The sequence below is a fragment of the Tympanuchus pallidicinctus genome, unplaced genomic scaffold (assembly GCF_026119805.1).
Source record: "Tympanuchus pallidicinctus isolate F22 unplaced genomic scaffold, pur_lepc_1.0 scaffold1, whole genome shotgun sequence".
NCBI lineage: Eukaryota > Metazoa > Chordata > Aves > Galliformes > Phasianidae > Tympanuchus > Tympanuchus pallidicinctus.
In genome coordinates this window covers 32,371,163-32,385,457 of record NW_026294618.1, presented here as the reverse complement: position 1 = coordinate 32,385,457, position 14,295 = coordinate 32,371,163, and the positions used below count along the sequence as shown (strand labels likewise).

At 37.0% G+C, this 14,295-nt stretch overlaps 1 protein-coding gene across 5 annotated transcripts in view; it reads left to right on the top strand.

The window, feature by feature from the left end:
• IBTK (inhibitor of Bruton tyrosine kinase) overlaps positions 1-14,295 on the top strand; it is a 55,474-nt gene that overhangs the window by 8,441 nt on the left and 32,738 nt on the right. For all 5 annotated transcript variants that reach the window (XM_052701204.1, XM_052701285.1, XM_052701354.1 and 2 more), the window contains 8 exons: positions 2,744-2,840; positions 4,240-4,364; positions 6,542-6,652; positions 7,529-7,699; positions 8,913-9,030; positions 10,590-10,770; positions 11,731-11,854; positions 13,618-13,795. In XM_052701204.1, coding sequence (XP_052557164.1) covers positions 2,744-2,840; positions 4,240-4,364; positions 6,542-6,652; positions 7,529-7,699; positions 8,913-9,030; positions 10,590-10,770; positions 11,731-11,854; positions 13,618-13,795 — 1,105 coding nt within the window. The remainder of the gene's footprint in view (positions 1-2,743; positions 2,841-4,239; positions 4,365-6,541; positions 6,653-7,528; positions 7,700-8,912; positions 9,031-10,589; positions 10,771-11,730; positions 11,855-13,617; positions 13,796-14,295) is intronic.

Below are 14,295 nucleotides of genomic sequence, written 5' to 3'. Positions count from 1 at the left end.
CCTTGGAGCAATTGTCTAGTCCAAATATATGTGTTGCAATGTTTTAGTACTAGTTCAATAAACATGTTTATATGTTCAAATGGAATTTCTTTTGTTTAAATTTATACCCACTGCCACTATGCCCGGTCATTGGATACTGCTGATAAAACTCTCTTCCACTGCCTCCAATTGTGTATTTTTTTTATATAAGTTGATAAGATCTGCCCCCTGAACTTTCTCTGAGTTGGGCATCCTAGATCTCTTGGCTACTCCTCCTACATGATATTTCAGTCATCATCCACACCTCTCTTAAGTTACTTTCAGGGCTGGGACTCCACCACTTCCCTGGGCTGCCAGTTTTAATGTTGAACACCCTCTCGTGAAGGTACTCTTCCTGATATATGATCTAAGCCTCCTGTGGCTCAACTTGAGAGTCTCTCTTTGTGTCTTACCACTTGTCACCTTGCTGCAGCCTTCTTTCAGGTAGTTGTAGAGAGCGGTGAGGTCTCCCCTCAGATTCCTTCCTCTTCTCCAGACTCTGCAATGATAGCTGTAGCTTGTTATGCTTATAAATGACTTATGAGGCAGCCAGAGGGAAAAATATTGTGTTAGCTGTTATCATGTCATGACATTAGGAGAAGGCTCTTTGCCAAGGGAGTGGTGGGGGAGTGGAGAAGACTCCCCAGGGCAGTGGTCACAGCCCCAAGCTACTGGAGTTCAAGGAGAGTTTGAACAGTGCTCTCAGATATGGGATTTGAATTATAGGTGGTCCTGTGCAGAACCAGGGGTTGGACTTCATGTTTTTTGTGGGTCCTCTCTGACCCCTTCAGTTGTTGCTGTTTAATTCCTTAAAACTGATGTCGGTAGCACCTTTTTTTTTTAAAAAAAAAAATAAAATAAAATAAAATTAAGAGCACTGTATATATATGTACGTGTACAGAATATCTACACTCATCCACGAGGAAGGTTGGAAGGACGATTTGGGGAATTATGGGTCTGTCAGCCTGACCTCAGTATTGGGGAAGGTCATGACTGTGATTACGTGGCATGTTCAAGACAGCTGGGAAATCAGGCCCAGCCAGTGTGGATTCGTGAAAGGCAGGTCCTGCTTGACCAGCTTGATCTCCTATGAGCAGATGATCTGCATAGTGGATGAAGGAAAGGTTGTAAACGTAATCTATCTAGACTTTAGTAAAGCCTTTGATTCTGTCTCCCACAGTATTCTCCTGGGGAAACTGGCTGCCCATGGCTTGGACAGGTACTCTTTTTACTCTTGCTGAGTAAAGAACTGGCTGGGTGGGCAGGCCCAGAGAGTGGTGGTGAATGGAGCTAAATCCAACTGGTGACTGGTCGTGAGTGGTTTGGCCCTGTCCTGTTCAATATCTTTATTGATGATTTGGACTAGGGGATCGAGTGTGCTCTCAGTAAATTTGCATATGACAAGTAGCTGAGAGGGAGTTATCAATCTGCCAAGGGATCGGATGGCCCTTCAGAGGGATCTGAATAGTCTGGATTTGTAAGCTAAGGCCAGTTGTATGAACTTTAGCAGACCAAGCGCTGGGTCACAACAACCCCAGGCATTGCTATAGATTTGGGGCGGAGGGACTGGCAAGCTGCATGGAGGAAAAGGGTGTGGGGGTGTTAGTTGCCAGCTGGCTGAGTATGAGCCAGTAGTGTGTCCAGATGGCTGTGAAGGCCAACAGCATCCTTGCACTGTCAGAAATAGTGTAGTCAGCAGGAGCAGGGAGGTGGTCATCCCAACTGTACTAGGCACTGGTGAGGCTGCATCTCAAGTACTTTGTTGGCTTTTGGCCCTCTTGCTGCTGGAAAGACATCAGGGCCCTGGAGCATGCCCAAAGAAGAGCCTTGAAACTGGTGAGGGGTCTGGAGCATAAATCTTAGGAGCGGCTTAGGGAACTGGGATTGTTTAGACTGGAGAAGAGGAGGCTCAGAGGAGACCTTGTCATTCTCTGTGAGGGAGGTTGTGACAAGGTGGGGGGATCTGCCTGCCTCTTCTGTTGTGTAATTAGTGATAAGAGGTAATGGCATTTGTGCTGGGGAAGATTCAGGCGGGATATTAGCAAAAATTTCTTCTCAGGAGTGGTGAGGCATTGGAGCAGTCTGCCCGGGGAGGTGGTGGAGTCACTGTCCCTAGTTTTTGAGAAGAGAATTCATGACCTATTAATGCTTTTTGCTTTTGAAACTTCCTCACTACTATTTTGTCTGGCTATTTGTGCTCTCTTGTCTTTTTTCTCAGCATCTGTGATCTACTGTTCCCTGCTTGTTTTCAAAGCCATAGTAGGTGGTTTTTAATCCTACTTCCCTAGCTTGTCAAAACTTTTTTTTTTTTTTTTTTTTTTTTTTTTTTTTTTAAGAAGAAGCTATATTCTTCAAAGCTGGCAAATGCCTTTTTTTTTTTTTTTTTTTTTTTTATTAATACTCACCCTTCCTAGATGATAGTGCTTTACCTTGAAGTTTCCTCTGTGTTTCTGATTACATTTTATTACTCAACCAGTACAATAAAATTCCAGTTAATGAGTTAACATGAATTATATTGAATGTAGTTGAACAAAATTACACTATTAAAGTGGCAATTTTTTTTCCCCAGATCTATTCCCAACTGACTAGAAAGGTTTGGAATATTTTCTCAGTTTCAAAGATCAGTTATAGTTGTATGTAGTTTCTTAAATGATTACATGGCTTTTTCAAACAATGGAGCTATTTTTAATTTTTCTTCTTTTCCCCTTCTCTCCTTCTCTTTCAGCATGGTGTTAGTCTGTACATTCAAGATAAAGAAGGCTTATCAGCCTTGGATCTTGTGATGAAAGACAGACCAGTCCATGTGGTGTTCAAGAAAACTGGTAGGAAACAAATTAAATTGTATTTTACAAGGAGATCTAATTTCAACATCTTAATGTATGTACCATTGTAGACAGTGTTTTCTGTTTCCAATTAGAAGCTTATAGATATCAGGTTTCTTAGGATGTTGAGTCACTAATGTCCATAAAATAACAGGTGCAGAATATTGGCAGTAGACATAGGGTTTGTTTATGTACCAAAAATGAACAAATAATGACTGGCTTGAAGGAAAGAACTAACTAACAAACAAAAAAACACTGAACAAAAGCAAGTGATTTAATAGGTTGTGCAGAGATCTCAAAGGACAGTCTCCACAAAATATTTGAAACCTGAAAAGGACACGGACTTGGGCAGCAAGCTCTAACTGATCATTCTTCAGCAGGAGGACTTGGAGTAGGTGGCTTCCAGTGTTGCCTTCCAAATGTGCTGGCATCTTTTTATGAGTTCAAGCTGTCAGAAACACTGTCAAGTTGCCAAAGACAATGTCTTTGAATTTAGTAGACTGATTTACATCACTTCTGCATCTTCTGTGAAAAGTAGGGGAATATATTCTTGAATCTGTACTTTAAAATAACTTGATGTAAGTTAGCTACAGTCTCTCTTAAATACATTTCCAAATGGGAGACGAGCATGTAGATAAAAAAGCGTGAATAACTGAGCACGCAATGTTTTCTTTGACAGAAACAGTTTTTCCAACTTTTTTTTTTTGTCGTTTTTAATGCTGTTTTATACTTTTTATACTCTTGTCTGCAGAGTTGCACAGTGAAAGTTATTCTTTTCATCTTGTCTCCAGACAATTTAAGTGGTTTTGGTCAAGTAAATCCTGAGTTTCATGTATGAATTTTACATTTTAATATGGTAAACTCCTTTAATTCTTATAATAGTTGGACCAAATGCTCAAATTTACATTTATTATAGTTTCCTACTCATCAGAAAACAGGGTTCAAATATCAGTGTAAATAAAACATTATTTAAAAAAACAGGTAAATAAAGAACAGTGAAAGTGCTTATGGCTTTCATGCATAAGAGTGTATAATCTTTTTTGGGAAAGACTTTTTACTAAATTGAGAACTAAAAACATGTAAGCTAAAGTAGTAGTAATGTTCTTCTGAAAACTGCAGTAACTGTGCTGTGAAGCATTTGCATCTTAAGCAAAGGGAATGTAAATGTGAGTAATGTTGCTTATCTTGCATACATAATTGTCAGAGCTTTCTTTTATGACATCATACCTTCTCATTAGAACGTTAGAACGTTAGAATCATTTTTCAAGTTCAGTTCAAGGTGGAAAAAATAACTTTCCCCTTCAAATTTTTAATAGAAACTATAGGAGTTCTCAAATTCAGTGTGTATGAAACTGCCGTATTTACAAGCTGCAGAAACAATATTCTTTTTTCATTGCAGATCTCACGGAAGTCTACACGTGGGGAAACAATATAAATTTTACGTTGGGTCACGGAGGTCAACAGAGTAAACATCATCCTGAATTGGTGGACCTCTTTCCTCGTAACAACGTGTATATCAAACAGGTACTTTGAGAATAGTAAATGTGGAGAGACTTCCTTAGTAAATGTGGAAGGATTTGTGGAGGAAAAGAATAGTCAACAATGTAACCAAGTTTTGCAAATTGACATGGAAAAAAATATTGAATTTGATTTGTATATTTTTATGTTTTCTTTCCAGTTACTTCTCAGCATACTGTTTCCATTGATCTGGCAAGCAGCTTAGAATAGCTGAGGAATATTAGTCAAGGCCTGCTGTATTATTTTCTTGCTGCTTCACCTCCCAATCACCTGCAATGAAACCACAATTTTGTTTCAATGAGGAGAATGTTTTTTGATTGCTACTGATGATTAACATTGATTAAATGACTTGAAGATAATTCAAGAATTCAGAAACATGGTGCTCCTCTATTTCTGACCTCTTGTGAAACTCCCATAGTGAATGGAAGTAGGACAATGAATTTTTATGATTATTTTTTATTTGTTTCAAATTCTTGTGTTGAAAGCAGCATGTGCTGTTAGAGCACACCTCCCATAAGTGGTAGTTTATTGCTTTTCACTTCTTGTGACTTCACTTTAAGGGTAATTTAAAGTTTGCAATGAAAACTTGATCTAGCATTCAGTGCTAACCATCTGTGCTGCATTTTCCTTCAGCAATTCTGAGACAGTATTTTTATCCTTGAAACAATCTTTGCTAGCCTATGAGGCCGTTGCTTGAACATGCTTTAATAAAACTATTGAAGTAAGTTAATGTACATATTAAACTTAAAGCAAGTGTTCTGTATTAATTGGGATTTGATTTGGTAGTGTGTCTGCTGTTATATTGGTATCTTACTCACATTTTCATGCTGAGATATATTATAACTTTTGCCTCATTTAGATTTTAGCTTTCAAAGAGGTTTGCCATGCTGGTGAAGAAGTGAAATAACTAGAAGCATGCGCAAATCCTGTTGTCCTGTACCTGTACATTATAGAAAATCAGAGAAATTCTTTTCTGAACTGGCCTGCCATAGTTTAATCTCTTCTGGGATCTCTGCACTTTGACTGGAGTAGCCAGCAGGGACAAGGAGGTGATTGACCCCTCTGCTCTTATGAGGCCCCATCTAGAGTCCAGGTCTGGAGCCTGCAGTACAAGAAACACAGGCAACTGTTGGAGAGGGTCCAGAGGAGAGCCACAAAGATGATCAGGGGACTGGAGCTCTACCCCTGTGAAGACAGGCTGAGGGAGCTGGGCTTGTTCAGCCTGGAGAAAAGAAGGCTGCGGGGTGACCTCATTGCAGCCTTTCAATACCTAAGGGGAGCCTACAAACAGGAGGGGAATCAACTCTTTGAAATGGTAGATAACAGCAGGACAAGGGGAAATGGTTTTAAGTTGAGGGAGGGGAGATTTAGGTTGGATGTTGGGGGGAAGTTCTTTACAGAGAGAGTGGTGAGGTGCTGGAACAGGCTGCCCAGAGAGGTTATGGTTGCCCTGTCCCTGGGCATGGTTAAGGCCAGGTTGGATGGGGCCCTGGGCAGCCTGGTCTGGTATTAAATGTGGAGTTTGGTGGCCCTGCATGTGGCAGGGGGGTTGGAGATTCATGATCTTTGAGGTCCCTTCCAACCTTGGCCGTTCTGTGATTCTGTGACCGGCTTAATCATTGTATCTGTATGGAGAGAGCTGTAGCTTGGCTCTATAAGCAAGGTCAGGGAGATGATATGACAGGAGTGTTTCACTTTCAGTTGAATTCTCTCTTTCTTTATGAAATTCTTAGTGGTAGTTACTGTGAAAACAGAAGAAACTCTTGTTGGCTGATTGAACTAATTTTAGGGTGGTTTTTGTAATATAATAGAGAGGACCAACAGCTTAGGCTGTTACACATTTCTGTAATCATGTTTCTTTTCTGTTTTTATCTTTTCAGTAATAATTTATCTTGATTTTAGTATTTTGCATTTTAATATTCAAACGTCATAATCATAAACACATACTAAGAAGTTGCTCATAGTAACAATGTTGATCATTTGCATTCTTCTTTGCTGAGGTTACTTAAGCCTCAGGATGAAGATTCTGTGTTGCAGCACAGCGTATAGTTTCATGTTCACAAATTCTGACTGTATTGTAATCTTTACTAAAGCTGAACCACTGGGTGGTTTTGGTAGACATTCTTAGATTATCCAAGAAAATGAAATTGTCCTGTATTCTCTTCCCACCCTCATTCTTTCAGGTGGTACTCTGCAAATTCCACTCGGTGTTCCTTTCCCACAAAGGTCAAATTTATACATGTGGACATGGACAAGGAGGGCGCCTGGGACATGGTGATGAGCAAACATGCCTGGTAACTTAATTATATTTCTTTAATATCAAACAAAGTCTGAAAACTGAATTAGAGTTCCTGTGAGTGTACTTTTTAAACTTATTCACTCCCTTTGGTGTTTATTTTACACAAACGACCTCCCCTTTCCTTGCTAAATAACATCATGAAAGGTGAAGGAAGGATTATTCTGTGTTAGATTTGCACAGCTGCTAAGTGAGTTCATTTGAACAGAACGTTGTTGCAATATACAGAAATGAAATTTGAAAAGACAGTGCCATACAGTTTAGACTTGAATATCTTACCTTGTGTACTTGGTAGCGTGCACTAAATTTACAGCACCAGTATTCAGTTTTGTTAAATATTCTTAGTATTGAGTATCTGGTAGAACTTGATACTGTGTTCTGAATGCTATTATGAAGATCAGAGCTCACTTTTGAGCACTTGTTTGCTTTTTTTTTTTTTAGAGAACACAATTCTAGGAAGTCAGATTTTTCTTGCAGAATGTATGGAACCCCATGGTCTGAAATGGGGATGACACTCATATAAAGGAGAATTCCCATTAGAGGGTTTAAAGAGTCAAAGATACAGAACTCCTTCCTTATTCTCTATAACTTTCTTTAGATGATCCTGTATTTGGATGGATGGGAGAAACCATTATAATTTTTAAGAAAAACAAAAAAGCTAACAGTTAATAGTTGTTTAGTTGTCTTCAAGATACAGTTTCCACCCTGATTTTAGAGCAGGTCTGCACTGATAGCAGAGGATGTGTTTTTAATTTGTAGTTGGATTGGATATGGTAAATTTGTTCATATACATTTTCATCTGTAGTTTCAATATTTTGTTATGAATTTCTGTTATATGTATAGCCATTGGCTAATACAACACTTTTATTCTTAGGTTCCAAGACTTGTGGAAGGCTTAAGTAGCCACCAGTGCTCCCAGATAGCAGCAGCTAAAGATCATACAGTTGTTTTAACAGAGGATGGATGTGTTTACACGTTTGGTCTAAATACTTTCCACCAGTTAGGTATTCTTCCTCCTCCCGCTAATTGCAGTGTTCCTAGACAGGTAAGAACAATATCAACCAAAAGCTTGGCTGTGTTTGTTATTTTCATTTTAATTTTTCTTTTAACAGAAAGTGAAAAGTGAAAATTTTCAAGTAAATTTTAAACTTTTTCGGACATTGAAATGAAATTTGAATTGAGGTAAAATCTTATCTTGGTATTATCGTACATCTCAAATTCTTATTTGTGTTCTGATTTACATCTCAGTTTGTAACCTCAACTATACAAAAGATTGTAGCAATAAGTATGATACAAGCTGCAGTTTCCAAAAACTTTTTCCTCCAAACTGTTCTGTAACTGAAATGAAGTAATAATAATAGGAATGTTTTACTGGAGATTAATGACCTTGACACATTTTGGTTCACTGGATGATGGATCTAAGAATATGATGGTTGTATCCTTTGCTGGAAGTGCTTTTGATTTTGAAGTTGTAATTCTTTGGAAAGAATAGAAACAGGGATAAGAAGTAATAACAAGAACTAGTAGGGCTTCAGGAGAGGGTGTTGGCATCAGCAACTTGAGTGTTTTTCTATCTTCAATTGATGACTTATTCTGATTTTTTTTAAAAGGAAATAGGAGCTGTTTTATCACTGAAAATTAGTTTCATATGGAATAAAAAAAGAAAAAATAAAATAAAATTGTACTACCAGTGTTATTAAAGTAGGAAAGAATCATTTCGAAAGTGCAGGAGGATAATGTTTTGAAGAACAGTGGGATGCCCTTCATGATAATTGTATATCCACAATATTTCTTTTGATTTTCCAGATAGTGATTGATGGTCAAGATCAAGTTAAATGTGAAGTCTGGAAGTAGTAGTATATTGTTCTACAGAGAGTCTGGAGATTAGGGCATACCAACTGAAACACTTTAAATGACAACTTTGCAGCGCTGTAGTCGTCTTTTCATTTACATTCATTCACAGGTGCTTTGCAATCCTTGCATCTTACACATGAAGACCATCTAAGGAGATTCTAGTTCTGATTAAATAGTGCAACAACAACAACAAAGACAACCAAAAAAGCCTTTTTTTAATCATAAATGCACAAGTGTCCACTTGACAAACTTCTGAAATAATCCTGATTTAATAGACTGTATGTGGATTGATACCAGTGCTGTACTTTTAATGACTTTGGAAGTTAAATGTTGTCAGAAGTTTGTACATGTGAAATTCACCCTTTGCTGCTTGATTTTAAGATGTACTTTGGATTTGTGCTTAGGTTCAGGCAAAAAACCTGAAAGGTAGAATGGTGATTGGAGTGGCTGCAGGCAGATTCCATACAGTGCTATGGACTAAGGAAGCAGTGTATACCATGGGGCTGAATGGAGGCCAACTAGGTAAGGTAGAAGTGTTCTAAAAGTAAAACACAGCCATTAGAAGGTGTTGCACATACTAAAGCTATCATCTGCTTCCTACAACAGAAGCTTGGTTAAAGCTTTCTCTTTTTTTGCCAATCTGATGATTTTGTCCCTCCCTGCTTTTTTTTTAAAGAATATTTTTCATAACGTTTACATTTTGAGATGATGGGAGCTGATCTGACTTAGCTTCTGTTTCTTGTGTGGTTCTGCTATTGAAAATGTTAAGGATACAGAATGTTACTGTTTGTGTTGCAAATTACCTCAAGTCTTGCTTGGTAGTGTCTTCAATAAATTATAAACCATCTCATTTTCCACTGTAAACAAGCTGCTAATTTATTTTTTTTTTACTTACTAATTTTTTGAGGTGAAATCTTTCCTGTAAGTAGATTTTTAAAAATTATCATAGTCTTTACTTAATTCAGTATTATTCTTACATGAGAACCTAATAAAAACAAACTACCAATTAGTGAACTTCCTAGTTAATTATATGAATGGGATACTTCAGTTGCATTTGTCTTCTTTAACCACTGTATATTGCAGTTGTGATTTGGATTTGTAATTTGACAGCTCTGTATCTTTATGCAGACAAAATTTATCTAGCTCTGATACTTACTTACAATTTGTCTGCATCAGTTCTGAAATTTGGTTCATACACTTTTGTGTTCCTGTTTAGGAGTGTAAAGGTATGTGAAAAAAATATCTTTGTCAGAGAAGCATCTTACTAATGAATATTTATTGTGTGTGTGTATGCATCTATCTATCTTACACATTTCTTTGTGGTTACTTGTGCTGTTGAGATTCTTCTAATACGCACAAGACCCAGTGCAGTACCATATGGAGACAGTAGCTTGGATTATAAGATACAGTTGTGTCAGCAGGGAACTGTGAAGATAAACCTTGTGCCTCTATAGGAAGTTTGGGCATAGTGCTGTGCTGTTAGGACAGCATTGCAGGACTTTGTGTTGCGGAGGTAAGTGCGCACAAAGCAAGGTTATGCTGGGTACATTTTTACAAATTCTCAATGCAGCAGAGCAGTTAAGTTTTAAGTTTTCTTAGCCCTTACATCTACAGCTCCAACTTTTGTTTCACCTTTGCTCCCTGCCTTAGTGCTTATGTGCACTTATAGTGATTTCTGTGCTGAGCTTGTTTAATACCTTCCAGTGACAGAAATAGTTGATGCAAGTGTGATAATACTTCCAGTGTTACGAACTGTAATGCAATCAGATAGAAGTGCTTTCTTTGAGATGAAAGGCAATGCTACTGCTTAGTCTAATACTATTTAATAGCTGCCCCTTTAGAATTTGCCTTTTTTTTTAATTTTTATGTCAGATCTTGAATATTTTCAGGAGTTCATGGTAAGCTAACAAGTATGTGTGGTGCATCTGTTACCTGTCTTAAAGTTTTTAAGGTGAATTATCTAACTACCTAAAAATCTTAAGGAGTCTAAAAGTTCTTCAAAGTAGGTTAGCAATATGTTCTTCAATTGAGTTGTGTGGAATGTTAAATAATACTTTTTTGGGATGGGTTGTATTTTCTAGGTTATCTGCTGGATCCTAATGGAGAAAAGTGTGTAACTGCGCCTCGACAAGTTTCTGCTCTACATCATAAAGATATTTCTGTGTCACTGGTGTCTGCAAGTGATGGTGCTACAGTGTGTGTTACTGAAAGAGGGGATATCTATTTACTTGCAGACTATCAGTGCAAAAAGATTGCTTCAAAGTATGTGTTAATTTTCTAATTTGTTATGAAGTTTGAGGTTGTGCGTTTGTTTTGTTAATAGATGGGACTAAAACCCATTCATCGTTCTAAGGATGTTTAAAAAAAAAAATTAAGAAAAAATATATTTCATGCAGCAGGCTTAAAAATTTTGAAACTGGTATTTTTTGTACATTTTCTGATTTCAGTTTGTTTAAATGCATCTTGGTAGAGATATTGAAGATGTTCTACTTTGATGTGTTTTTGAGTCAGTCAGTGTGGCTCTGAATTTCATAAAGAACATGTGAATATAGCATGCTGCATGGAATAATTTAGGTTGGAATAGGGACCTCGTGATACCAGCTAGTTCATCTGCTAAAACCTGGGTGTAAAACTTGTTGAAGAGACTGGCCCTATGGCTCATAAATAATTATTACATTCATAAATCCCATTCTCTCTGATAGTCTTCATGAACACTTCAAAAGAGGTAATGAACATTTTTCAACAGCTTCCAGTTAGCTTTTCAGCTACATTTCAAATACTACCAATACTAATTAGCTCAGGGATTAATACTTCTATTTCTGTTTTCTATCATTAAATAACCTTTCTCACGCTAAGAAACTGAGAAGTGTTATCTTGCATGGCTTTAACCAGTTAGATTGGAGGGAGATTGAGAACTCCAAAGCTGAAACTGAAATTTATGTAATTCTGAAGATCAAAGCTACTTTTTTAATCATGGAAAGGAAATGTGAATATGCTGCAACTTTTTAAAAAGCAGAATAGATCTATGCAGTCTACTAATCAAATCAGATTAGCAGTTGTGTTAGTTATACCAGCAGAGGATTACTAAATTTAAGTAGCTTTTCAGAGTCACTACTTCAACTATGCTTTCTTTCCCTACTTCTCTAAACGATAATTTGATCTTAGAGGCAATGTTTGTTCATGATGGAAAAAATGCTACTATAACCTTTTGTGTTCTTTCAGACAGCTGAACCTTAAAAAAGTTTTAGTTAATGGGGGCTATTTGGAATACAAGGTAGACACCCAGAATCTTAAAGAAAATGGGGGTCAGAAGATCTGCATTTTAGCATTGGATGAAGCTGGAAGGGTAAGTTATGTTTCTAAAATCCCAATCTTATGGCAAACTGCTTACTGAATAATAGGAATGAAACCATTTATGCTCTCTTGGCAAACCTCTGGTTAAAGAAGTCAAAGTAGGACTTACCCTGGAAAGGAAGGTAAAATGTGTGCTGGAATAATAAATAACTGTATTTTACTATTTTACTATAAACATAAGTTGACAGTACAAAATCAGGCCTAGAGAATATACAATTCATTGTGTAGTGCTGCTAGTGATGTATTCTTTTAAAATAAATTAAAAAAGCTATGGGAAAACTAACAAAGTAATGAACACTAGTTGATTTTTAAATCTGGGGATATCTAATAGCTTTTCATTGGAGATTGAAACTGCTTTACTTAAGCGTACAGAAGTGATTAGGGCATACGTGGTTCTTGTCTTCTATCTTTCACCTCACCTCCCTCATCACTTTTATGCCCTCCAGAAACAGTTTTAGAAAAGTTGCAGCTAAACTTGGTGAATAACTTAGGATTTGTAGCTATATGTAAATAGTGTTGTCTCAGTTTTGCAATATTATGGAGAATTTATTAATTTACTCGCTTATTCTCCCCCTTTCACAGTGGAGCAGTTCACAGGCTCTTACGGAATATGTGCAAGCCTTTCCAAACTATGTCTGTTCACTGGGAGACCTTAGCTTTCAGTGCCACCTAGTGGTGCTTACAAAAAGGTTTTGTTATTGAAACGCTGCCTTAAAAAATGTTGATAACTGTCTATGTATCAAAATAGGGAGCAGTTCGATATTTCCCTTTCTTTCCTTGCATTTGATTGAGCAGATCTTATCTGTTTGTTAGGTCATTAGCTGCTTCAAAGGTCATGAACTTCCACTTCAGTATTTGTTCTTATGAGGTTTATCCTTTGTATATGTGGTATTGGTAGTGTCTCGTCAGCATCTTTGGAGTGTTACTTTAGCACAAAAAAAAACTACTTATCTTCCTACATAAGTGGAATTGTGTCAACCTACACTGCATATATTTCATGCTGGATACTGGCAAATGCTGGGATTTGTGCTTTAGACTCTATAAATTAGTGAGTAAGGAGAGAGATGAGATCTCTGGGAGATGGGATCTGCAACTCCTGTCTAGTTTGATGGTAGTTTTTTCAGCCAAGACAATAGAAGACTTAGAAGGAATCATTCTAATGTTTACCATATATTATGCGTGTGGATGTATATGTATCTGAAGGCATAGATCTGTATGTATATATATGTTCACATTTATGTTGTATGTTCTCATGTTTATATTTGGTTATGGCCTGCATTTGCAGAACCTTGGATGGTATAAAGAAACTTAAGATTTTTATCAGGTGATTAGCAAGGTATGGTTTACGGTTTTTGATGTGCTAGTTTTGAATTTGACCTAGCTCATAAAACAGGCAGTTGTACAAATTTGTAAATCAACTGGATTAGGCTTGTTGCTTGACTTGTCTTTGATATCTTTTGCTGTCCTAATTGAAATGTAAGTAAATACTGCCCTACAGATGACAGTTACAAAGATAATTGAATGTTCAGAGAAGCTTTGCAAATGCTCATCATGGGCAAAGGGATTTCAGTATTATAATTTTCCCCACTTTGCATGTGGGTTCTTTTAATAGATGCTTATAATATTTTAGGGTAAGATTTAGAAGAATGTCCTTCTTCTATATGTGACTTTGAAATGGCACATTCTTGCTTTTAAAAATAATATAGTGCTGCTTTTATATGATTGCTCTGAAAAGTACTTCTACTGATATTACAGATTTTTTGCTGGAAGTCATCTAATAATTCCATGAAGCAATGTCGTTGGGTGTATGGCCGACAAGTCTTCATGTCTGATGTTGCTCTGAATAGAAACGAAATGATGTTTGTCACACAAGATGGTGAAGCCTTTACTGGCAAGTGGCTGGAAGAAGGAAGAAAAATGCTAGAGAAGAGAGGTTGGTAATGACTTCATAATTTTTTAAGTACTTGAATATAAAAGATTAATTAAACCTTTACAACTTTTTTTTTTCTTTTTTTTTTTCTGCTGCTTGATCTAACAGTATTATGTAGTAAGTTTTCTCTGTGGCTAATGGTTGGTTCACTGACCAGTAGTGTTTTCTTTCCTTTTTGGTTAACCATCACAGATTTCCAGGAAGAAAACTACTTCTGAAGAACAATAGTAGCACAAATGTTCAGCATAGCAATTTTGTCACATATTAAATGACCAGTCATAGAAAACTGGTTGAACAAAAAGAGAAGTATATACTTGCTTGTGCTGCTTTTATTCTATGTATTGTACAGTAGCTCCCGAGTGCATCTCATTTTCTTGTTCTTTGTCCTGGTGCTGGTATGTATCTATAGGCACAATGTTCTTTCCCCTCATTGTTCTTTTTGCAGCTTTAGTATCTTTTAGGAAACTTCAGAATCCAGATTTGCTGATATGTTGACTAGATGA